Raw genomic sequence first — 21989 nt, forward strand, 5'->3', positions numbered from 1 at the left:
TTTGATAGTTATTTCCTGAAGTTAGTCTCCCTGAAGCCCAAAAGCAATTGAAAAGAATTTGTAGGTGTGCATGTAAGGAAATGGCCTCTCTAAAAACAAACAAACAAACCCACACCTTCCTGTTCCACAGTGTCTTATTTCCCTAACTTAATCTCTGGAGGCCCATTGAATTCTTCTTCTGCACAAACTGGGTTTGAGGCAAGGTCCTGTTTAGGTTTAACATAGCAAGATACAGAAGGGGGAAGGAACAGGGAGAAGCAAGGGTGATAAGAAAACTTAACAGATGGATAACACCAAGTTCATTGAGTTAATCTAAACAAGATAAGCAAACTGTCAATACAAAAACATCTATTTATTTTGAGTAAATGAGTTCTGTTGCAATTTAATGGAAAGAAAAATATGCTTGTTATTTAACATTAGATAAGTTAGGTTGTAATTGTACTGTTATCAGATATGCAGCTAATACGAATTTTGTGTATTAATATGGATTTGTGGTTTTACTTTTGCTTTGGTTGTCATATGTGATGTGGTGGTCTGGCATTTTAGGTAGGTTAATGGTTCCTGTCTGCAATTTCATATTCTCAGACCTGTATATTTTCCCTTGAGATTTTACAACTTCTCTCTTCAGACTGTCTTGGAAACTTATGTCCATGCCATTGTTATGCTTCAGTTAGCAAAAGGATTGGTTTGCAGCTGTTCTCCCATTTACAGAGATGATATTTTTTGTATCTTCTTTTCAGTTGGTGAAAAGGCAGCTGTTTGTATTTGTGTTGTGGTGTGAAGAAAGTCTGAAACTCAGGGGGATTTTTGCTGATTTATTAAGTAGCTTCCAGCACAACACTTGTGTTGTTTTGTTTAAAATCTGTGCTGTGTTGAAGATTGACATTTATAAAAAGCATCAAAATCAAGTTAGTTGGTTTGTCCATGAGAAAACTGCAGTGTTTCAAAGCTGTTGTCATTTTGCATAGAGTTCAAATGCACTTTTGTTGCAATAAAATTATTATATAGCCAACTGTGATTTAAATTTTTCACAAGAACTCTAGACATAGTAATTTTGGATTTTTCAAGTGGGAAAGCAAATTAAAACAATGCAATATAAATATGAAAAAAATTATATGTACTTCTGTTCTTCTTGATTTCACACCTCAGTAATGTACAGTAATCTGCTTACTGCAGCTGGTAGCTTTGTAATACATAGTTAAAAATATTCTAATTTCTTTATGCATTTATAGATTTTAATAGGTAATAAGTAGAAAATTTGGTTTGTCAACTTGCTGTGGAGAATGTGAATGATATTTATGTTGCTTGACTAAAAAAGAAACTATATGATAGTCTTTCTTGTGGTGAAAAAACCCGTGCATGTTAAATAGCAATCATGTTTTCCTTGTTCTTTAGTGTCAAAGCAGGAATTTTTAATAGCACAAGTATTATTCCTGAGATTCTTCCACTTTTCAGTTAGCTGGGAAGTAGTTTTTCATAAAGAAAGTACTCTGACTTTGTGAAAACTGACAAAAAATGTCCTTTAGTCTTTCCCTAACCAGATAGTTTAGTCATGCTTTTCAGTGCTTTGAATTATTATGTTTTTTTCACCATAAGCCTACAAATACTTTTACTTAATTATTCTGATGGAATTTGATTATTCCTGTGGCCAAAATTTACAGTATTTCAAAGGGAATGCTAATCCGCTTGATCATCAGCTGTATAATGAAGAAATTAATATTTCTGAAAACATAATGGAAATAATGTATATTACTTGCTGAAGAATAAGGTAGTTTGACTACCACAAAATTTAAAAAAAGAGTCTGAAGTGCAGAAATGTTGTTTTCATCCTTGTTTTTGTGCTATCAGTGATTTCCAAAGCCACAAGCACTGTATTTGTGTGCGTATGCACAGAGTTAAGTTCTCTGAGAAAGTAATTATGTTAGGGAGATGTGAAAATACTTAAATTAAACTGTAATAGTGGTTGGATGTTTTTGATATGGTCAGCACTCAAAAGCTGCAGGTTTTTTAATTCTGTGGGGATTTTGAGGCAGAAGCATAGTAAGAGGGTTGTTTTGGTCATATTACAGAGGGCAAAGCAGGACTGAGATTACTGAATGAGCTATTCCATTCCCTTAGAAGGGTTCCTGTTTAACTTTCATGAGTGACACTCGGAAAGCTGTCAGCTCTTGCGCTCAGCTGCCTGCCCTGGCTGTACTGATGCACCTCTTGCAGCCATCAGGGATGTGCTGTACTCGTAAAGGAAGCACAGCAGAAAACTTTCAGTTCTTACTGTAGCTGTATGACAAGAAGTAGTCTCCCTGTTAGCTCATAACTTCATGAAGAACTTCATAGAAGACATAAATGTAGAATTTTAATTACATGTTGTTTGCTATTCATCGTGGGGAGGATTTTGAAATGAAAACTTTATCTGTCCCACACAGAAAGGCAGCTGCACTTGGAGAGTTGTGAGCAGTCTGACTGTTTCAAAAACCTTATCTAGCAAAACACATAGTTGAATTCAAGATGTACAACAAATAACTGAACTGGATAATGTATTCATGTGAAGGTCCTTTAACACTTTAGAGAGAAACTGATAAATAAGGATGTGCTGGCAGTTACAGGACAAGATCAAAAACGGTAATGCTCTTTTGGAGAGTATATCCCTGGGTTTTGGAGATAAAAGCAAAGCATTTTCTACTTTTGAACTGAATTTTTTTTTTATATAAGTTATATTTTTATGGCAATTGTGTAGCAATTTTATATTTTTCTATTCTGTTGTTATATTTAAATTCTAATTCTGCATTCAGTGTGTTGTGTACAAAATGTTTTCTGTTTTACAATGGCAGCCTTAAATTATTCTTCAAGATAGTACTTGATTGGTAGTGTCCTAGCAAAAAGAACAACTTCATCAATTATTTCTGAGGGAAATTGCTATAACATAATATTGCTTATAAAATTTGTAGAACTTCTTTTCTAACCTCTGAAAATTTTCTATATTAAAATAGGTTTCCTCCATTTTTTGATGACAATCCATTTGGTATATATCAGAAGATTCTTGCTGGCAAAATAGATTTCCCGAGGCATTTGGATTTATATGTAAAGTAAGTCCATGACTCCCAACACTGTCTTTTCTATTCTAAATACCTGCTGAGCACTGTTTCTAAAAAATCTTTTTAGAAGACCTGATTTCAGATTCTGATTTTCTGAAACATCGTGTTGGAAAATATTTGATATTACATTTACACTTTCAGTCCAAATAAGCTTACATATTTTGTAGACTTCAAGGTGGTGATGCAGTTGTAAGATAGTATCTGCCTATCTTTTCTGTTTATTATGGGTTATTAAATGCTTTTCCACCTTCCACCCATTGACATGTCCTGTAAGAAGGTCAAGAGGAGAAATATGAGGAGATAGTCTGAGCAAAAATTAGGAGAGCAGGAAGAGGACACTAAAACTGTTTCTATCCATAGATACATACCACTTAAATCACTCTCAGCATAATTACTTGAGTGAACTGTGGTACTTCAGAAGTTCTAGTGTAAAGTCAACTTAAATTTGTGATAGCAGGGGCCCAGTTCAGTATGGAGTATTACATATACATATAATGTTGGTTTAATTTTCAGTATTTAGCAATTGCTGAAAGTGTATTGCAGATGAAATAAGTTTTTTTTTCCTATTTGAAAATTCCATAACTGAAATAATTTTAGTGAACATTGGAACATGAGGAAATGCGATTATAAACATGAAGTTTCTTCTAAGTGACAACTGAGTGAGTGATGGAGTGAAGACAGGAAGCTACTCCTTTGTTAATCACTTGTGATGTTTTGATGGTGACTTCAGAGAGGCACTTGCTTACTGTCACTACTGGGTAAACATAGAAGCAAAACTAATCATTTGAGAAAGTGTTGTGTTGTGTTTTGTTTTTGAGTTTCCACTGAATCATTGAGTGCACTGAATGAAGCATGTCTGCTTCCCCTTAGGCTGACTAGTGTCTCATATTCTTATGTGTTTGTAACAGTTTTCTGTCAGTAGCTCCACACAGTTTACAGTTTAGTGTAGTTTATCCGGTCTTCCCAATCCAATTGGTCTGGGAAAGAAAACTGATTATCTCTTCTAGTATTCTGTGCACTGAACTGTAATATTGTGATCAGGAGGGGGAACACCTCAAATTCGGTTATCATCTCTAACAACCCATCCAATATAGTGAAAGCTGTTACAGAGACTAATAACCCCTGAGCCTCCTTTTATCCTGGCTAAACAATCCCAGCTCCCTCAGCCACTCCTTGTAGGACTTACCCTCCAGATCCTTCACCAGCTCCATTGCCCTTCTCTGGACTCACACCAGCATCTCAATGCCTTTCTTCAAGTGAGTGGCCCGGAACTGTACGCAGAAACACGAAGTGTGGTCTCACCACTGACAAGTAGAGGGGGCCAATCACTGTTCTGTCCTGCTGGCCACACTACTCTTGTGGCTTCACTTACTTTCTGCAGTGAGTTGTGAACACAGTGTCTTGGATGTCAGCCCCTCTTCCTTCTTTTAAACCATAATATGCAGAACTGGATAGTCTTTGAACATCTCTGCATCATTACCTTAAAGCAAGTGCCGAGATTATTTTGTTTAATGAAGGCAGTCTTCTTCTCTTACCCTTAACCCATCTGTTTTCTCTCTTCTTCCAATAAATCAGTATTTCAGCCAGAAAGAAGACTGTCTTGGGTCCTGTCAGATCCAGACTGTGTCTGAAGTATTAGTGCTATATAAAGTTTTAACTCTCTGTTCTGAGGCAGCAAAACTGTTTCCCTTTCTGAAATCTGAGAGCGTTTCTCTCCCTAGGGATATGTACTGCCTGAGCTTACAGGCATTTACAATTTTTACTCGCCTATCCCTTATCACCCTCCTGTACTCTTTATTTTCTGAATTTGTACCACTTCTGCTTTCCCTCCTGATGCATGAATGTCAGTTTTCCTTACTGCTTTTTTAAGGTTTTCTTTGCAAAGCCACTTTTGGAAACCTCCAAACGAAATGTCCCTGTTACACCATTTTACTCTGCAGAGACCTTCATGTAGAATTTGGTTCTCAGAAACATGCACCAGCATATCTATTGAATTAATTTTAACATAATTTTTAAATGAGTATTTAGAACCGATGTAATAAAGAACTACGGAACTATTATTGGTTTCAATTCAATGGATATTTCACTGGTCAATGCAGCAAGTATCATATTTAGTAACAATACTGTATCAGCAAGTAAGCTCATCCCTTACCTGTTTTATGATGAATTTTTGAAGCAAGCCAAGAATGATCCATGAAATGTTTTCTGGTTTTATAGGAATGGGAAAGTGTCTTTGCCCATAAACTCTGTGAATCTCTTTTTGGGTTTCTGTATTTCTTTTCAGTCCTACTTCTGTTTTCAAGTGTGCTTATAGTCCTCCTCCATGATGAATGGTCTTTGTGAAGTAGAAAGGGATCTTTCTGCAAAGGTGACTGTGAAAGGAGTTGGTCACATGATTTAATCTAATTGAAATATTGATTGTCTGGAATAATCACAAGAGTTTTAAAAACGGCTTCCTCCATGGACTTTTTTTATTCATATATCTGGTAATTTAATTTTTTTCCAGTTGAATTTTAGAATTGTGTTTCTGCCAAATGCAACAGCTTTTCAAACAGTCTAGCATATTCAGTTTATATGTTCATTCTGCACACACTTTTGTGATATCAAGGACAGGTGACACTGCTATTTTTGGGAGGCATAGTAGACATTACAGGTAGGGATGGAGAGAGGCAGGTGTGTCATTAAGTTTGTGTTAATTTCTGTAAATAAAACAGTTGACTTTTTTTAACCTTTGATATTGCTGAAAATTTGAACTAGCCATACTCCTTAATCTCCGTTTCATGCTGTATGTCATCTCTCAGGAATAATTGAGGTTATAGAAATAAGGATGGTTAAACTTTTGTTCTTTCTTGTCATTGGTACTTCAAGCAATTAGTCCAGAATGACAGTTTTCTAAAATCAAATAGCAAAATAATCTTTGAGATAAAATGCAACTGCTTATAGAAATATGAAGCCGTATTTTTCTTTCAACTCGCAAGTAATGAAGCTAATTCCATAAATTATGATACTTTTGGTTTATGTCATAATTGTTTGGGGCTTAATATTTGAAGTACTTTGCTATTAACATGGAAGAGTTTTCTGTCTCTAAACTTCTTTTAGTTGCTTAAAATGTTGATTTAGTTTTATGTAGAACTGTTCAATGAGCCGTATCTCAGTGAGACTTTATGTTTTCAGTTAAATTATAGATGTTACTAGTTTTAAGCAGATGACTAACTCTTCCATGGTTTCCCTGGATATTTAGCAGAAAGATGAGGGTGCAACTTTATCTGCTTTTTTAATACATTTTAGTGTTGAGTTCTGTCAGGCAGATTGGAGATCTGTTGGAGAAAAAACATTGAGGTTTTGAGATTGGGCATGCTGAGCAAAATGAAAAAATACAAAGAACAAAATGGTGCTACTTGGCAAGGGGCAGGGGAAGAGAAAGAAGAGTTTTTTTCCCTTTGTTTCTTGGAAGAGTCTAAAAGAAATCTGCAAGAATTCTGTTAGATTCTTTTTTATTGCTTACTCTTAAATGTCCTAAAATACGAGGAAATGAATGGTCAGAGGGAAGCATGTCTGTATTCTGTAACACTTGACAATCAAATATAAGTTACTTCTGTTTAACAGAGAACATGTTTTCTCTACTTCAGAGACCTTATTAAGAAGCTGCTTGTGGTTGACAGAACAAGACGACTTGGAAATATGAAGGTCAGTGTAAAATCCTTAGTGTAACACACAAGGTTGAAAGAATTCTGTAGGAAAGATATAGACCAGCTCTTCATAGAATTTTTGGTTCGAGAAGCATGAAACACATACATTTTCCCATACATTACTTAGGTTTTGCAATCCTAAATGCAAATTTACCTCTGTATTTCGGTGTTTCTGAAAATCATTCCACTATTTGAATTAATGCTACTCTTGATGGTGGTTTTCCTCTCTCCTCACCACCACCTGTTCATTAATGTGAAAACCTAGATTAGACCAGAAACATGATATTAAGTCCTGTAGTGGATGGTGCCAGCTCATTTGGTTCCTTTTTTGTGGCAGTGATAATCCCAGAAGGGCCACTAATCAAACTTGAGGTTTAAAAATTATTTTAAAAATATAAGGATTGTAGTGATACCTGGTCATTGTCTTGGTGGTGCTGATTAAGCGCAGTCAAATACTCTTCCACCAGGAAGAATTATTTACCCTAATCCAAACAGTTTTATGAAGACAATAGATACTGAAGTTACCATGTATGATCTTTCCCTTAGGAGACATCTAAAATTTTTATTTCTCTGGGGAAGGAATGTTAGAGGTTTGGTTTTTGGCCCAAAGCATCTTGAATGGTAAACATAGGTGAAGATGGTAAGAAGTGCACAATCATCCAGGGTTTTCTTAACATGTTAATATAAATGCTTTAACCAGCTCTCTGGTGTTTTCTTTTGGAGCTTTTTTATGGCACAAAGTTAGACTGGTAAAAAAAAACAGAACATAATGTTTTTTCTTATCCTTCAGAATCCTTTGTAGTCTTTTTCAGGAGAATTTCTTAAGCTGAAAGTTTTTCAACTCATTTATCAGTGAAAACTTTTATATCTTTGGACAGTTTTGAAGGAAAACAAAAATAAAAGCAAATCTTGACTTGTTCAAACACGGCCTTTGAACAAATGTGTTTGGCTGGGTTTTCTGTTTTCTGAGGATTTTTTTAGTCCATGGTTGCTTAGGTTTGTTTTGGGGCTTTCCCTACAATTGACTAAAATTCTTAAATCAAAACCAGTTCTAATTAAGAACAGATTTTGAGATGAGAGCACTAGGTCAGACTTGTGTCTGATCCTTTTCCATTGTCTTAATTGTTTTAAAAATATGTAAATCCCACAAAACATTTTCTGGTGAAACATTCAGTCAGATCTGCTTTTGAGGGAACTACGTGAACTGTTCTCCTTGATGCCTCATTGGATATGAGCATGGATATTTCCACTCCACATAAATCTGAAAAAACCCAAATGTGTGATAATGCTTGGTTTTGTGGAGCTGTATGTGTTAGTCTTGAGTGCTGTGCTTTGATCAGGCCTGAGACAGGGAACCAGCTGTTTTTCCCCTGTGCTTAATGCCTTGAGAACAAGTCTGTGCTTGAAACAAGCTTAATCATGAAAAAAAGAGACATTTTTGTTTCTTATGCACATAAATAAAACAGGCACCCCAGAGAGAATAATCATTACAAGGCAAATACACCTTTAGCTGTATATCTAAAATGAAAACAAATGTTTTAATATATTTACTTTTGTATCAGGACTGAGAACCTCTTGCTGTCAGCATTAAATGCCTGTAATATTTAAAAAAGCTATGTGCTTCCCAGACATTATTTTTATTTAAAACACCATCAACCCTCAGATTTTTTTTTATAGCGCAAGGATTAGAAAGTATATCTGAATATAAGACATTCTCTAAAATGTTGGTGAAAACAAAAGTAAATAGGACAGTAACTAATGGTTTTGTGGATACTTTAAAGCCTGTTCTTGATCTCCATTGTGTCAGAAGAATGCTAAAAAAAGCCCAAAAAAAACCCAAATCAAAATTACTTGGGTTTTATTGCTGGAACTCAGGACCTACTAGGGAATTAACACTATGAATTTATCCTTTAGAGTATTTTCATGATTATCACCTGAAAAAAAAGAAAAAAGGATAGACCTGATATTACAATCCTTGTAATGAAATATATGGTTTGGCATACATGTAAGCTTAAAAAATAGTAATTTTGATTTCTTTCCTTAAAGAATGGAGCCGATGATGTGAAGAGACATCGATGGTTCAGGTCGATAGACTGGGATGCTGTACCTCAAAGGAGACTCAAGGTACATTCTGCAAATACTGTGTAGGACATCACAAGGAGAAATCATTGTTCATTTAAGCTGATCTGTTGAAGGTTTGTTGGCTGTTGCATCTGTGTGTTTGTGTGTGTATAAGCACATGTCTATATGCACACTTAGTAATTAAATGCTTATTGGCCTTTTTGCAATGTGGAGTTCATTGTATGAGTGTCTGCATTTTTGTCTAGATACGAACTGTCTAAAAAAATCCCTGCTTTAGTTTGCTGAAGATGATTTGTTAATGCAGAGTTTAGTTTTCAGGTTTAGGGTTTTCTAAGTGATTACTTGTAAGTGGTTTTTTTATTGGGGGACGTGGAGGGGATTGCTCATTTGTTGGTTTGATTTTGTTTTTCTTTTTTCCCTGTCCTTATGTATATGGAGGCATTTTATTCTGGGCTTTAAATTTTTGTACCAAGTTCAATTCAGGTAAATGTTTTAATAAAATGTAGAGCACATGGGAGTAGGAGGAATAGGAAAGGTGAAAGAGAGGGATTTATGAATGTAATTCCAACAGACTTTTACAGCACTGAATTCTAGTATTATATGAGGGCAGATGTTTGCAAAAGCTACCAACACTACAAAATACTTTTAAAGTACTTCAGAAGTAAAACTGCTTTCTTTCTTTCCTTCCTCAAAGTTCTAACTTGTACAATTCCTTACAGCAGTGGTTTTCTGTAGCAGAGGCTGAGTTACCTCATGCAGTCAGTCAAGTACAAATTAAACATTTGTTTTTATTTTCTTTGCACTAGTTTCTTCCACTTAAATTCCAGGTAGATACCTTGAGTTCTTGCAAAAAAAAAAAAGAGACAATATTAAAATCTTCTTGATGTATTCTTGTAAATAATATCTAATACAAAGCTATAGATGGCTTTTCTCTTTAAGAAAAATAAGTTTCCAGTGTTTTACATGTGTGGGTTTGTTTTATTTTTAATCATTACTGCAACCAGTTGATATTTTTATGTATATGCATTGTAATGAAGTCACATTTTTCTAGGTATTTACTCTAAATTCTGTTTACCAAACCTGCAAAGAACACAAACTAGGTGATAACCTGTTTAATAATATATAAACTCAGACGTTTATGGCAACCTAAGCAATAAAAAACAAATAGTACTAAAAATTATTATTAGATGTACAATCAAATGTCTCAGGTCCAAACATCCTTTATGTGGCATTTTTATTTTAAAAATTAATCAAAAAAGAGTCACCATAGCATTCAGATTACTATTAAGGTCTTGGAAGATGAAGTGATATTTAATTAAACTTTAGAGTAGGGATTTGAAGTGGATCAGAATTTTAGTTGGTTATTTGAAGAATATAGCTGCCTCTATAGAATTTGTTCTCATGATTTCATACTGATGAAGAGATTGAAAATATGAAATAATGCACACAATGCTCCGTTTTCCTAGTAAAAAGCCTGAATTTGTCTATTGTATAGATTATGCATGGAATCATGGTCTGAATAAGGTCCTAAATATCAATATCATATAAACAATAGCAATGGCTGAAAGGGAGAAAATTGTTTCATTAATCATCCTTTCTCTCTTGTTTTTTTCTTTCTACGTGTCACTTCACAAAACTGTTTTTTTCTGCCAAAATGCTTACAGGGAGGAGGGGTACCAGGCACTGCCCACAGTGGAGCAGACATTTCTCAGGGGCAGAGCAGATTCTGCACATTTTCCTCAGCATCTGGGCAGTGTTACTGTGACTGCCAGACACAAAATTAGCACTCTGCTTTTGGCTGAAGGTTAGAAGTACTATCATACAGGGACCTGTCTTTCCCACTGAAAACCAACTATTGATGACACCATTTTGAAAAGCCCAAAAGATCAAATAAGATCTCATGAGCTAGTGGAAGCCAGACTTTTATCTTTTTGAGGATATGCAGAATAGCATTTTGCTATACTTAATAATTCTGTCTTGGGTGTAAATTGGAGCCAGTTCAGTGATCATTCATAGGGTTTTCTCATTCTAAAGTGTTCTGTTGGATTCAGCATGATAGTTAAGCTCTCAGTTGCTGAGAAGAGGATAGAGACATGAATGTCCCTTGAGAGAGGAAATGGGGTTTGCCCTTCATTAATACCTGCAATTAACGCAATGTTCCTGAAGGGATCTTTATCTCGTAGTCTGTTGCCAGAAGCACAGTGCATTCTCAATGTTAGATTTCAGACAAGTAAAAACTACAGGTACTGTAAAGCTGATGAGCAATGCTAGAAATTGAAAGGATCCTCTGTGAAAACAAACAAAAACTGATACTTGGCACCTTCAAGTTTCATAAAAACAATCTATTTGAATTAAGATGCTTTTATAACCATCCTTTTGAAATGAGTTATGGTGAAGCAATTTCTTTACCTGCTTGAATTTATTGCTAGGTTAGGAAAAAACACAGTTGGTAGACAGAAGTTAGTAATTTCAACCTCTTTAAAAGCAATCAATCTATTTGAAAGCAATGAAGAGGAGGCTACCTTCAATATGGTAGCAGATTCCCATGCTGCTATGAAGATTCTTAGTTGAAAAGAAGCTAGTGCTCTCAATACAATAGGTATCTATATTAAGTGTATTAATTATCTAAGTGTCTTTTAGCCAGACTATTTAAGTGTGAAATTGACAAAAAGTCGGAAAGTGTATGTGTTGCTGCAAGTTTCTCTCTCTCGGTGCCATTCATTATTAGGGAACAGGTGAAGGTAAATCTGTAATGCATTTGTTTAATAGATCTCTTACAGAATAGTATGATGGAGAGGAGCTCACTGAGGAAACTACTAATGTTTTTGTTGTACTTCTTCTGACCAGCCTCCCATAGTGCCCAAAGTATCCAATGATGGGGATACTTCCAATTTTGAAGCTTATCCTGAAGATGACTGGAACAAAACACCTCCGGTACCTCCTAAAGATCTAGAAATTTTCAAGAACTTCTGAGTGTAGCGTCTACACTCAACAAGGTATGTCCAAATGTCAAGAGTGCCCTTGAAAACCTTGCAGACCTGTGAGTGAGAACCATATGCAGAATTACATTTTCTGATTTATAACGGCTTGAGGTGACAAAAATCACCTCACAGGATTTGGTTTTCTACATTCATGAAGGTTTATTTGCTTACAAATATTTAAGTCCTTCTGTCCTTAAATTTTTTTAAATAGTGTGTAAAAAGAAATACCTAGAATGATTTGACAGATAAGGAAATGTGATAGTTTTTAACTGTAAGGTTTTACTACTCTATAGGAATAAGATTGTCAGATTAGTTCTGTACCCTGAATATTCCCTCTTATAAATGCGATAGGTTGATACTTATTACTGAGTTCAAATAGTCCACCTTGAGTTTTGTGTTCTCTTTTTTTGTCTTAGAAACTGGAAGGAAATTGAAGTGCTAAGAGCAAGTCTGAAGAACAATGGAGTTCAGATATAAAGGAAGATTTTCTTTGTGGCTAAGAATGATGCTGCATTCAGATATGTGTATCAGTAAATGTCAGAAAATATGGAGGCAGGCAGGAATAATTTTTTGCTGTAAACATTTGACCTTAGTTTATTAAATTGTAATAATGGTAGTCTGCTCTGAAGTAGACTGATTAAAATTATATTTTTAGGATTTTTTTTTTAACTTATGGTTGAATTGCGTTTCCTGCTATTCCCAGATCCTTTTTGCATAATTAACTCATAGACTTAATTTTATAAGTTTATACTAAAGTTGTGTAATTAAAAGCACAAATTAGTATATATGTATATAATGGATACAGTACAACTAAAGCACAGGAATTGTGCAAAGATGTAAATTTTTGTACTTTGCAGAGTCTATGATTTTTATTTTTCAAACAATGTTTTTCAAGAAGTTCTTTAGGAATAAAAGTCTTAAAAAAGGATAAATGAGTTTTTCATCATCTTATATACCTTTTATAATTCTTTGTAAAAAACAGAAATAATTACGTTTTAAAAAAGATTTGTACCTAAAATTTCCAATGCCTCACACTTACAACCATAGTACTTGAAAGCAGAAAGACCAGGGCATGTTTTATTGTTGTTAAAGATGTATCTTAATGGCTAATTTATGAAGTTCTGTTACAATTATGACTTTTTGAAAACCAGAATTTTGAGTGATAATACGCTGTCTGAAATGAGATTCCTCACATGAAAACTCACTGTAAACATGCAAGTCAGTCCATCCTGATAAAAGGGCTTTAACTGGCTCTGACAGGAGTTGTTCCCTCACAAGTTTGTCGTCTTCTCCAAATGTAAAGCATGAGCCATAACAGACCTTTTTCATTAGCAAAATAGTTGTTGTTGTATGCTGAACACTTCAGAATATCAGAGGGAAGATGGAATATTTATTACAGCCTTATTTTTCTCCTCCTCCTTTTTTGAAAATGTCCTAGTCCCTGCTGCCAGCAATTTCATATGTACTGAGTTCACTGCACTTAGATGCACAGTCTCTTTTTTCATCCTGTGTTAACATCTTTCTAGCAGCTTGAGCACACTTTTTTGGAAGTATTTGCAATATTGCTTAATTTGAAGTAGCACTAAATATCAGTATGCGCATAAGTATGTATCTCTATATATGAATGCACAGGAACATGAAGGTAGATTGAATACTAGGCAGAATCTCTTTCTTAGGGTTTTTTTCATGTTACATATTGTGATACTTGTCTTAATATAAGGGAGTTGGTTTTGAAGTGCTTCAATTACAAAAAACACAATGACTTTTTTTAGGATGTTGTCAGTTTAGATAACTTCTAGTGAAATTACCATATTTGGACCTTCTTTTTTTCTCAGAACACATCAGCTCTCTGAAGTTCTACTACTATGACTTATGGCTCTACATAATACTGTTTGATTAGATCATACAGACAGTGTTTTTCAAAAACTACTCTCCACATTTTTGATCTGAGAGCTATAAGTGCAGGCCGAAGATTTGTTTTTCTAAACTAAATCCTGAATGCCTACCAAGTAGGCATTCTAGTAATTGCTACTGAAATGACCATATTTGTGATTTTATTGCAGACCTGTTACTGGAGTCTCCTTGTGGAAAAGTGATCTCAATTTTTTTTGTTTAAACAGTACAGAAGTGCTATTGAGAACCTGTAACATCTAGGATATTAGATTATTTCTTCATAAAGCAAGTCTTACTAAAAGAGGTTGTATAACTCTTGTCAAAAATGCACAATGTGTAACAAAATCAGGATATTTCAAAATGAAAATTCTGGAATATCACAAAGCTGTCTTGATGTTATGCAAGTTGATGGCCGCAGCTGCCACTCAGTGAATATTGTGTAGGAATGTATAATGAAATACAGGACAATCCATAGGAAATTACAGTTTTAACCTAGTGCAAGTACCTTATTCTCTTGGAAAAATGAATCTGGCTCACTATGTTTGTATCTGTGGAATTAGTTATTCTAAATCAATTGAAAAAACGGAATTACATGAAACAAAGCTTACTTTGTGTAAGGGGGAGCAAAAGCAGTTGAGGAGTTTTCTTGAAGTGTAAGTGTGTGGTATTTTATGGACTCTGAATACATACATCAATTTCATATTAGGAAATTTACATACTTCAAGAAAGTGTGCTAAACATAGGATTTTTCTTCAAATTTCAAAGCTGCTCTGTGTTTAAGTCTTCAGATCTGAGGAAATTAAGTTGAAATTGAGTAATTTGCCACAGTGGTGGTTAGAAGTTTTGAATGCTTGAACAACAGGAGATAGTGAATTTTCTTTTTATGACTTTTATCCATTGCTGGCAGTGGATGCACTGACACTCATTCTGATGGAGAATAAGGAAGTGAGTACAATGTTATTAATAATGATAATCCATTGACTTTACATTGTTTCCGAGCCATGTGTACATACACCTAACTACTGACCTCGTCAGCATGCTTTCTAGTACAAAACTGCTTTCAGTTTTTTTAAATTAAAATACTGAAGTAAAAAATAAAACCAAAACATTTTTAAGCATTATTTTAAGCGATCAGTTATTTTCTTTACAGTCCTGGGCTTAATGAGGTGTTATTACCTGGCTGTTTTATTTATTTGCACAAGTGAGTCTGCTTTAAGTCTTTACTGGGACTTCATGGCCTGCTAATGTAGTTCTGTCTGAGTGCTCATGCAGGTAAACACTGCACTAGTAATTCTGGATTTATGGGTTTTTTTAAAGAAGACTAGAAGATTTTTTTAGTTCCTGTTCAAGTAGGGTGTTCTCTGAAGTTCATTTTATTTTGATTCTTTCTGTTAATGTGTACTGTTCCATATAGACTGTTGCATAAGGACTGTTGTTTTGCAAGAGAGCCCATAGGCCTTTGATATTCTACATCAGTGAACAAGAATGTTAAACATTAAAGAAGCAACCATTATTTTTGAGTTTTATATATATATTTTTAATTGCCCAGTCTGAGGTTTTAAGTGATAAACATGAATTGTAAACTCAATTGCCTTGTAACCAAATGATATGCTTCATGACTGAAATGAAGAACATACTGTAGATTTTCCTGTAAATGAGCTTGATCAATGAATATGTGTGCTACTGAGCTTTAACTCATGTGATCTTCCACTGTAGAAAGTCATTGTTATGGATCAAATATAGGTACTAAACTATGTTTAAATGGATAAACAGGGATTTTACAGTTTTGAAAGCAATGAAGATATGGCTGTTCCTCAGCCCATCTGCTTGCCATTCAGAAGAGTTGTGATGCAGTGCTTCCTATGCTATAGAATTATTTTTCAGCTTTCAATGACTGTAGCATGATTCCTTCTTGTACTGTACTGTGTACAGACTTCCCATGTTTTGCACTTTTCTATGGCAAACCTTGACTGCTTTATAAATACTCTGTTGTGTAGAAAGTAGTGATAGTGGTAGCAGGCATTTGTGTGCTGCATAATCAGTTTGGACTGCTCGACTTGCGAGGTTCACTTGGGCTAATGTTGTGTGTAGCTGGTTGCTTGTTGTAGCTCACGTGTAAGTACTGTTCAACTTACAAAGTCAGCCCTCATTGCACAATGAAAAATCACTGTGATCTGTACATAAACCCTAGTAAAACTTTATTGCTGTTTAATTTAATGTAATATCTGTCAAATCTGGATTCATTTAATAAACCTTTATATCTTTTCAAATGTTTAAACCTAGTTTGCTTCCATTTATGCTGGAAGGAGATTGGGGTTCTTCATCCAAGAAAATGGTGAAGGGGAGATGAAAGTAGCAGAAAAACAACTGTTCCTTCTTTTCACATTTTAATCCTTTTCAGAACAAGATTGCAAGTATTGGAACAGATTTCAGGTGGTGTCGAAGAAACACCAAAAAGTACATTTTCTAAACCATTTCAGGTAGTGCACCAATAATCAAAAGTGTTAATTTGAACTTCTCATTAAACTTTGATTATATGACCCTAATTCCTTAGGCATTTTAACAACTTAATATGACCTGAACACTGTCCAAAACACTCAGTTCAGTCAGTTTCTTTAAGCATTGAAAAATATTCTTACAATGTCTACCTGAGTTACCCATTATTTCATCATCCATCAAAATTTGAAAAGTTCATTTTTAACAAAATTTGTTTAGCTGTTTAAATTCCTGGTTTTGGGTCAAAGAGAATTATTTTTTCAATTATTTCTTGCCACTTAGGTATCATAATATGGTGATAATTACATAGTCATAGAACCTACTGGATACAGTTTGGGCTAGTTATGGGTTCACTTTTTAAAGATGGATTTTTTTCTGCCTGGCTTCATTCTAAATTCTGTGCATTGATGTTTTTCTCTTGTAAACCACCATGACGTGTGCTTCAAGAGACTGCTAATGGAAAGTGAAGGAATACTGCAATGAGCCCTGGCAAGCTTTTAGTCATGTCTTTGTCATGAATCAAAAGAACTTTTCAGTTAAAACACAGGAAATTTTTTAATGGCAGCAAGAAAGAACTTTGGTATCTTGTTCATACCCCAGCCATGTGGCTGAGTTTTTGTTCATTTGTCCTGAGTGCTACATCTTTTTTGAATGTACATGTAACTCTTTATCTTTTCCAATAGAAGCCATTTAAAATACACTTTTTCACTCATTCATGGCAGGTAGGTTTTGTTCACTACCCCCAAATCTCTCACTTCATGCTTCATTAGGCCTTTTTAGGGTAAAACACTCTTAAAACCGCATTTGACAGTAGCCCACTGTTCTGTGACCCCCTGTTAACCACTGAAGGTATGATACTATAAAGAATGGTGGAAAGCAGCTGGCACTGTTACATCTGGAACCTGCCCAGTACTTTGTGAATTCTTACATAATTCACAAATCAAGCCCTTCCACATGCAAACCCCTGCTAGCTGCTTCAATCTCAGCTGCAGAATTCAAGTGGCTTTTCACAGGGAAAGTAAAAGGCTCTTCTGCTGCTCTCAGTAGAAGACAACTCCATTCTGCCTTTCATGCTCCCTTTCTATCTACCCTTCAAAAATCACCACATATGAATGTGTGTCAAGCTTTGTATTTATCCTTGAAACCAGAAATACTGTAAAATTTTAATGAGCTGAATTGTACAATTTTCCGTGTATCTAAATTTTTTTGCATTTTTGTGCAATCATATTTCAAACTATTATTCTGTGAAAAGTGCAGCGGTCAGCGGGGCTATTGCACCAACTTTGACTTAAGGTAGGTTTATCTGATTCATGACACTTGTTTCAATGCTAATAAGTTGCTGGGGCTGTTGAGAGTCTGACATCTCTTACTGCAGCTGTAGTTCAGGCCACTGAAGTCTCTGAGCCGCATCCCAAAACTGATACGTGACCTCAAAGACCAAAATTGCAGGCCTGTCTTACTTCTAGTATGCAGAAGTCTGAAGTGCCATGTAGGTGGGTCTCTACTGTACTTGTTTTTACATAGCCAGAGTACAGATAGATACATTGAACAGTGTAGTTGGTGTCAGTTTAAACAACTAACCAAATTCAGATTTTTTAATTTTTTTTTTAGTTGTTTGTTGGGGTTTTTTGTTTGTTTGCTTTAATTCTTTTTTACGGTATATTGTCTCTATTCTGGATAATTGCAATAAAGCAGGCAAATTAATGTGAGAAAAATATTTGGGGTGAGGGGAAAGCTTGATTTGGACTTTAATTCAAGAAAGAACTTGATATGCCTGGCAATTACATACTTGCAAATGTAATCTCTCACTAAGTGTTGTAGTTCTATCCCTAAATGTTGTAGAAAAGATGGTGCCTGCTTAGGTTTATGCTGGCTTTTAAGCAAAAATTCCTGTTTTTCTCAATATCAAAAAATGTAGTTTTGGGAGTCAGAGTTTATTTCAATTTAAGTCAGTAATCAGTGTAGTTTAGAGAATCCTTGGGACTGAAATCCCTTGGTTGGAGAAGGACAGTCTTTACAGTCGTCATGCTCCTAATTTTCCGCCCAGGTGTAAGCTGTGCAGAGGAGGTGGCCGTGCTTTCATTGCCAGTACTGTTGCAATTCGCATGAAGAAAACAGCAGCTTGCTTGAGCCTGCAGAGCGTAAACTTAAATCTTTTCACCTTGGAGGACCAGCTTTGAGAGAGTAAAATTGAGCAACTTAACAAATATTAAGACTGAGGTATAGAAAAACTCTGCCCTTTACAATGGCAACTCTTCAGAAATTAGGCATTAGAGAGCTCAGTTTTTGATTTGGAATACAAAAGTAAAATATTCTGTGCTATTATGTGCTTCTGAAGTTTGATGAACAAATGCCAAAAAATATGGAGTGTTTCAAATTTTGTATATAATATCTAGTAGCTTCTTTGGCCTGGTTTTATTTTATCAGTTACAAAGAAATTGTAGTTGAATTTTGCTTGTGAAGCACCATTTAAGTGAAGCAGTACTGCTAACCTGTGTTAATACAGTAAATAAAACATTCACAAGTGGCATGTCTTCCATTTGCACTGATAACCAGTTTCCTTGATGCATGTTAACTAGATGACTTAATATTCTGTTCTTAGTTTTTGGTCAAGCTTTTACCTATTCTACTAGCAAGTTTTGCAAAAAAATAAGCAGGTAAGTAAACAGAAGTAGGTAATTTTTTTCCCCTGTTAATAAAGCTGAGCTTTCAGTTGATAATGGAAATGCATTATCAAGGAACAGCAATCTCATGTAAATGCATTATCCATAAACAGTAACCTCTTCAGATTAATAATTCTTGCTTTGAATGTGTTCAGATTTAGAGTTCTTATTTTTCTTTTATTTTTCTGTTATTTTTCTGTGAATTCTTACTTTTTATATTTCCAAGTATAAAGTGAGAAGATTGAATGATCAAACAGTGAAGTGATTATTTTTTCAATGTAATTAAAAATTAAAACTAAATTGACTTTCTTATCGTGCCAGTGCCAAAACCATGAGCAGTACTGAAAGTTACTTCATTTGTTGTGGCTTGTGTTCTGGATTTTCTATTTTCAAAGTGTCGAGAGGAATAGTAATTATGCAATAAAAAATTTAAATGAAGGGTCATTTTCCTTGTATTGTTTTTAAGCTTCTAGTGTATTCTGTACATTGAGTGGAGATGTCATCCTACTTGAAATAATTAGTTCCATAAGTTTTCTCTCTAAATCTCTTTAGTTGATCTGAGATTGGCATAACTTCAAGCAACTAAAAGAAGAAAATCTGCAAGAGGAATATAGAAACAGTCAATGACATTTAGAACATATGTTGTCCAAGAGTGTGAGGGTTTTGTTGGGTTTTGGTTTCTTTTCTCTGCATAGGGCTATATGCATATGATATATTGGAAGCTAAAACAAAAGCCACCTTGAGACACAGCTTTGAGTTATAGTATAGTTTCATATATTGCCAATAAAGTTCTTGCATTTACTTTTCTTAGCTAGTTCCTTTTAAAGGCATCAATAGTTGTATTTTCCTGTAATGTCTTGCAAGTGCTTGCTTCATGTTCAAGCTTGTTTCCCTGAGGGTGACATTCAGTGGAGTTCACTAATGTTTATTTTATTGAAAAAATCTCTGATCCTGGTTTGTTGGTTTTTTTTTCTCAAAGTATTATGAGCAATAGCAGCAATACATTACAGATTCAAACAATGAATTATTGTGGAAGACAATTAATGAGGAGACAAACAAAAGAGAGAACACATCCTATCATTGTAGAGTATTTAAAAGGATTTCCAGTAGCATGGTAATTAAAATTCTTTCAAACAAGACCTTACAGATGTAAAGCTTAAGAAATAATAAATAAGGTTTCTCCTATTAATGTCAATAGTTCCATTTACCCAATTTATCTCAGTTTGCATGTTTTGAATAGTTTGAAGTTAGTAGGGCTGTGTGTAAGTGTCTGGGAAAGCAGGGTGTCTGGGTATGTGAAAACCTTACCTTCTACAAAATGCTCTAATAGAAATGTAACACTGCAGAACAAATATTTACCTGTGGCAAGAAGCGGGAAAAAATATATCTGCATTGCATTTATTGGCTGGTATCACCACAGCACATTTAGGCAGCGTACCTTCCTTTGCTCAGGGGTTAAATTTTTTCAAATTGGAAAAAGAACTATGTGAAATAAAAATCTTCAGTACTCATTTCCTTTGATACTGTATCCCTTTCTATGAGAATAAAACCAAAACCAACTAAAAAAAAAACCCACCACCCATGCAGTAGTTGATTTAAGGCAGATGCAGTTTCTAGGGGTGGAGAGAGGACTTGAAACTAAAGAACAGCAATGTCTTGGGAATAGGAGAGGAAGTGTTACATCCTTGGGTTTGAAAGTGTTCTGTCAGAATCTCATGCAAGTACCTTATGTTACACCAGAGGAGCTCAGGACTTCAAGGATCAAATTAGGTGGATTAATTTGAAGCAGGGGAAGGAAATACTTGGGAAAAGTTTTGACTTTCGCTTGACCATCTCACAGAAGCAGAGGGTGGTTGAGGTTGGAAAGGCTCTCCAAAGGTCAGCTGGCCCAACACCCCTGCTCAGGCAGGGCCATCTGGAGCCAAAGCAACAAAACAAAATTTGTACTCATTTTAAGTGACATTCTTAGAACCATCCTCAAAAGCTGAGAAAATAAAATATACACTGCTCTTTTCTTCCTGTATTTCACTAAAAAATAAAGCATTTATTTTTAGATTTAATTTTTTTTCCATTTTAAAGTTTTCTAAGCAGCCACTAGTAAGTTATTATTTATTACTGATATAATTCATTGTTCTCGCAACTTAAACTTCAGTGGAGTTGAAATTACAAAATGTGAATTTTGTTCAGTTCCTTGTGTTCTCAAATGCTGCAGAAGGACTTTTTAACCTCTCTGGACTTAATTCAGGTCTGAAGTTGTGAAAGAGACCATGTGTTGGGTGCCAGCTGCTGCACGCTGGTTGCTCATGACAAGCAAGTCCTGATTAAAGGTGGTGCTGGGTTTGCTGTCTATAGACAGCTTTGAATTTTCATTTGGAAGAAAAATTATTTTATTGGTCAGCAAGTTCATGGTAAAAAATTGTTACAGTTCCTTCCATGTGTAGAAGCACAGTTTCCAGTAGTCACTAAATCTTTTTCCCTCAGAGGTTTTCTAAATGGCCATGCCGTTCAGCCTCTGTTCTCTCAAGTGTGAAAGCTGGTGTGGCCTTCCTGTGGGTTGCAGAGGCAGGTTGAAGTTAATGCAGGACTTGATTCTTTGCAAACTGAGAAACAAAACCTGGTGTGCTCACAGGTGGCTGGGTGTGCACTCAATCCAAAAAGTGCTGCTTGTTGCGCAAAACACGCCTCTATCAGACAGAAAAATTTCACAAGAAACTAACTTGCAGCCAGTTCTTTCTATCGTGGTGTGACAAGCTGACCAATAATCACATCTTGTGGCATGGTGCTTGCATTTTCACCAGACACAGTCTGTCTGATTAATAAATGCTGATCCTACATGGCTGGCTGGAGTGTGGGAAGGGAATGTGTCTCCACAAAAAAGAGCCTGAGCATGATCCTGGTTGGCTCACCAGCCAACATTTATCCCAGGCAGATGGGAAAGAAGCACAGCAAGACTCCTTGGGAAAGAGGTTTCCTGGGTCAGGGAAGGTGTCCAGGACAAAGGCTGGAGCAGCCCCACGTGTGTTCCTGGGGCTGGGGGACAGAGTTGTGCCATAGGTCTGAAAACACAGACTTGCCTGCTCCCACCTGGTTTTA

The 21989-nt window shown here is 35.3% G+C and overlaps 1 protein-coding gene across 1 annotated transcript in view; it reads left to right on the top strand.

The window, feature by feature from the left end:
* PRKX (protein kinase cAMP-dependent X-linked catalytic subunit) overlaps positions 1–16015 on the top strand; it is a 55839-nt gene extending 39824 nt beyond the window's left edge. The window contains exons 5-9 of the mRNA XM_063147988.1: positions 2988–3083; positions 6722–6779; positions 8828–8905; positions 11711–11859; positions 12261–16015. Coding sequence (XP_063004058.1) covers positions 2988–3083; positions 6722–6779; positions 8828–8905; positions 11711–11836 — 358 coding nt within the window. The 3' untranslated portion in view covers positions 11837–11859; positions 12261–16015. The remainder of the gene's footprint in view (positions 1–2987; positions 3084–6721; positions 6780–8827; positions 8906–11710; positions 11860–12260) is intronic.
* Positions 16016–21989: the final 5974 nt, after the last annotated feature.

This window comes from Melospiza melodia, chromosome 2, assembly GCF_035770615.1.
Source record: "Melospiza melodia melodia isolate bMelMel2 chromosome 2, bMelMel2.pri, whole genome shotgun sequence".
Lineage (NCBI taxonomy): Eukaryota > Metazoa > Chordata > Aves > Passeriformes > Passerellidae > Melospiza > Melospiza melodia.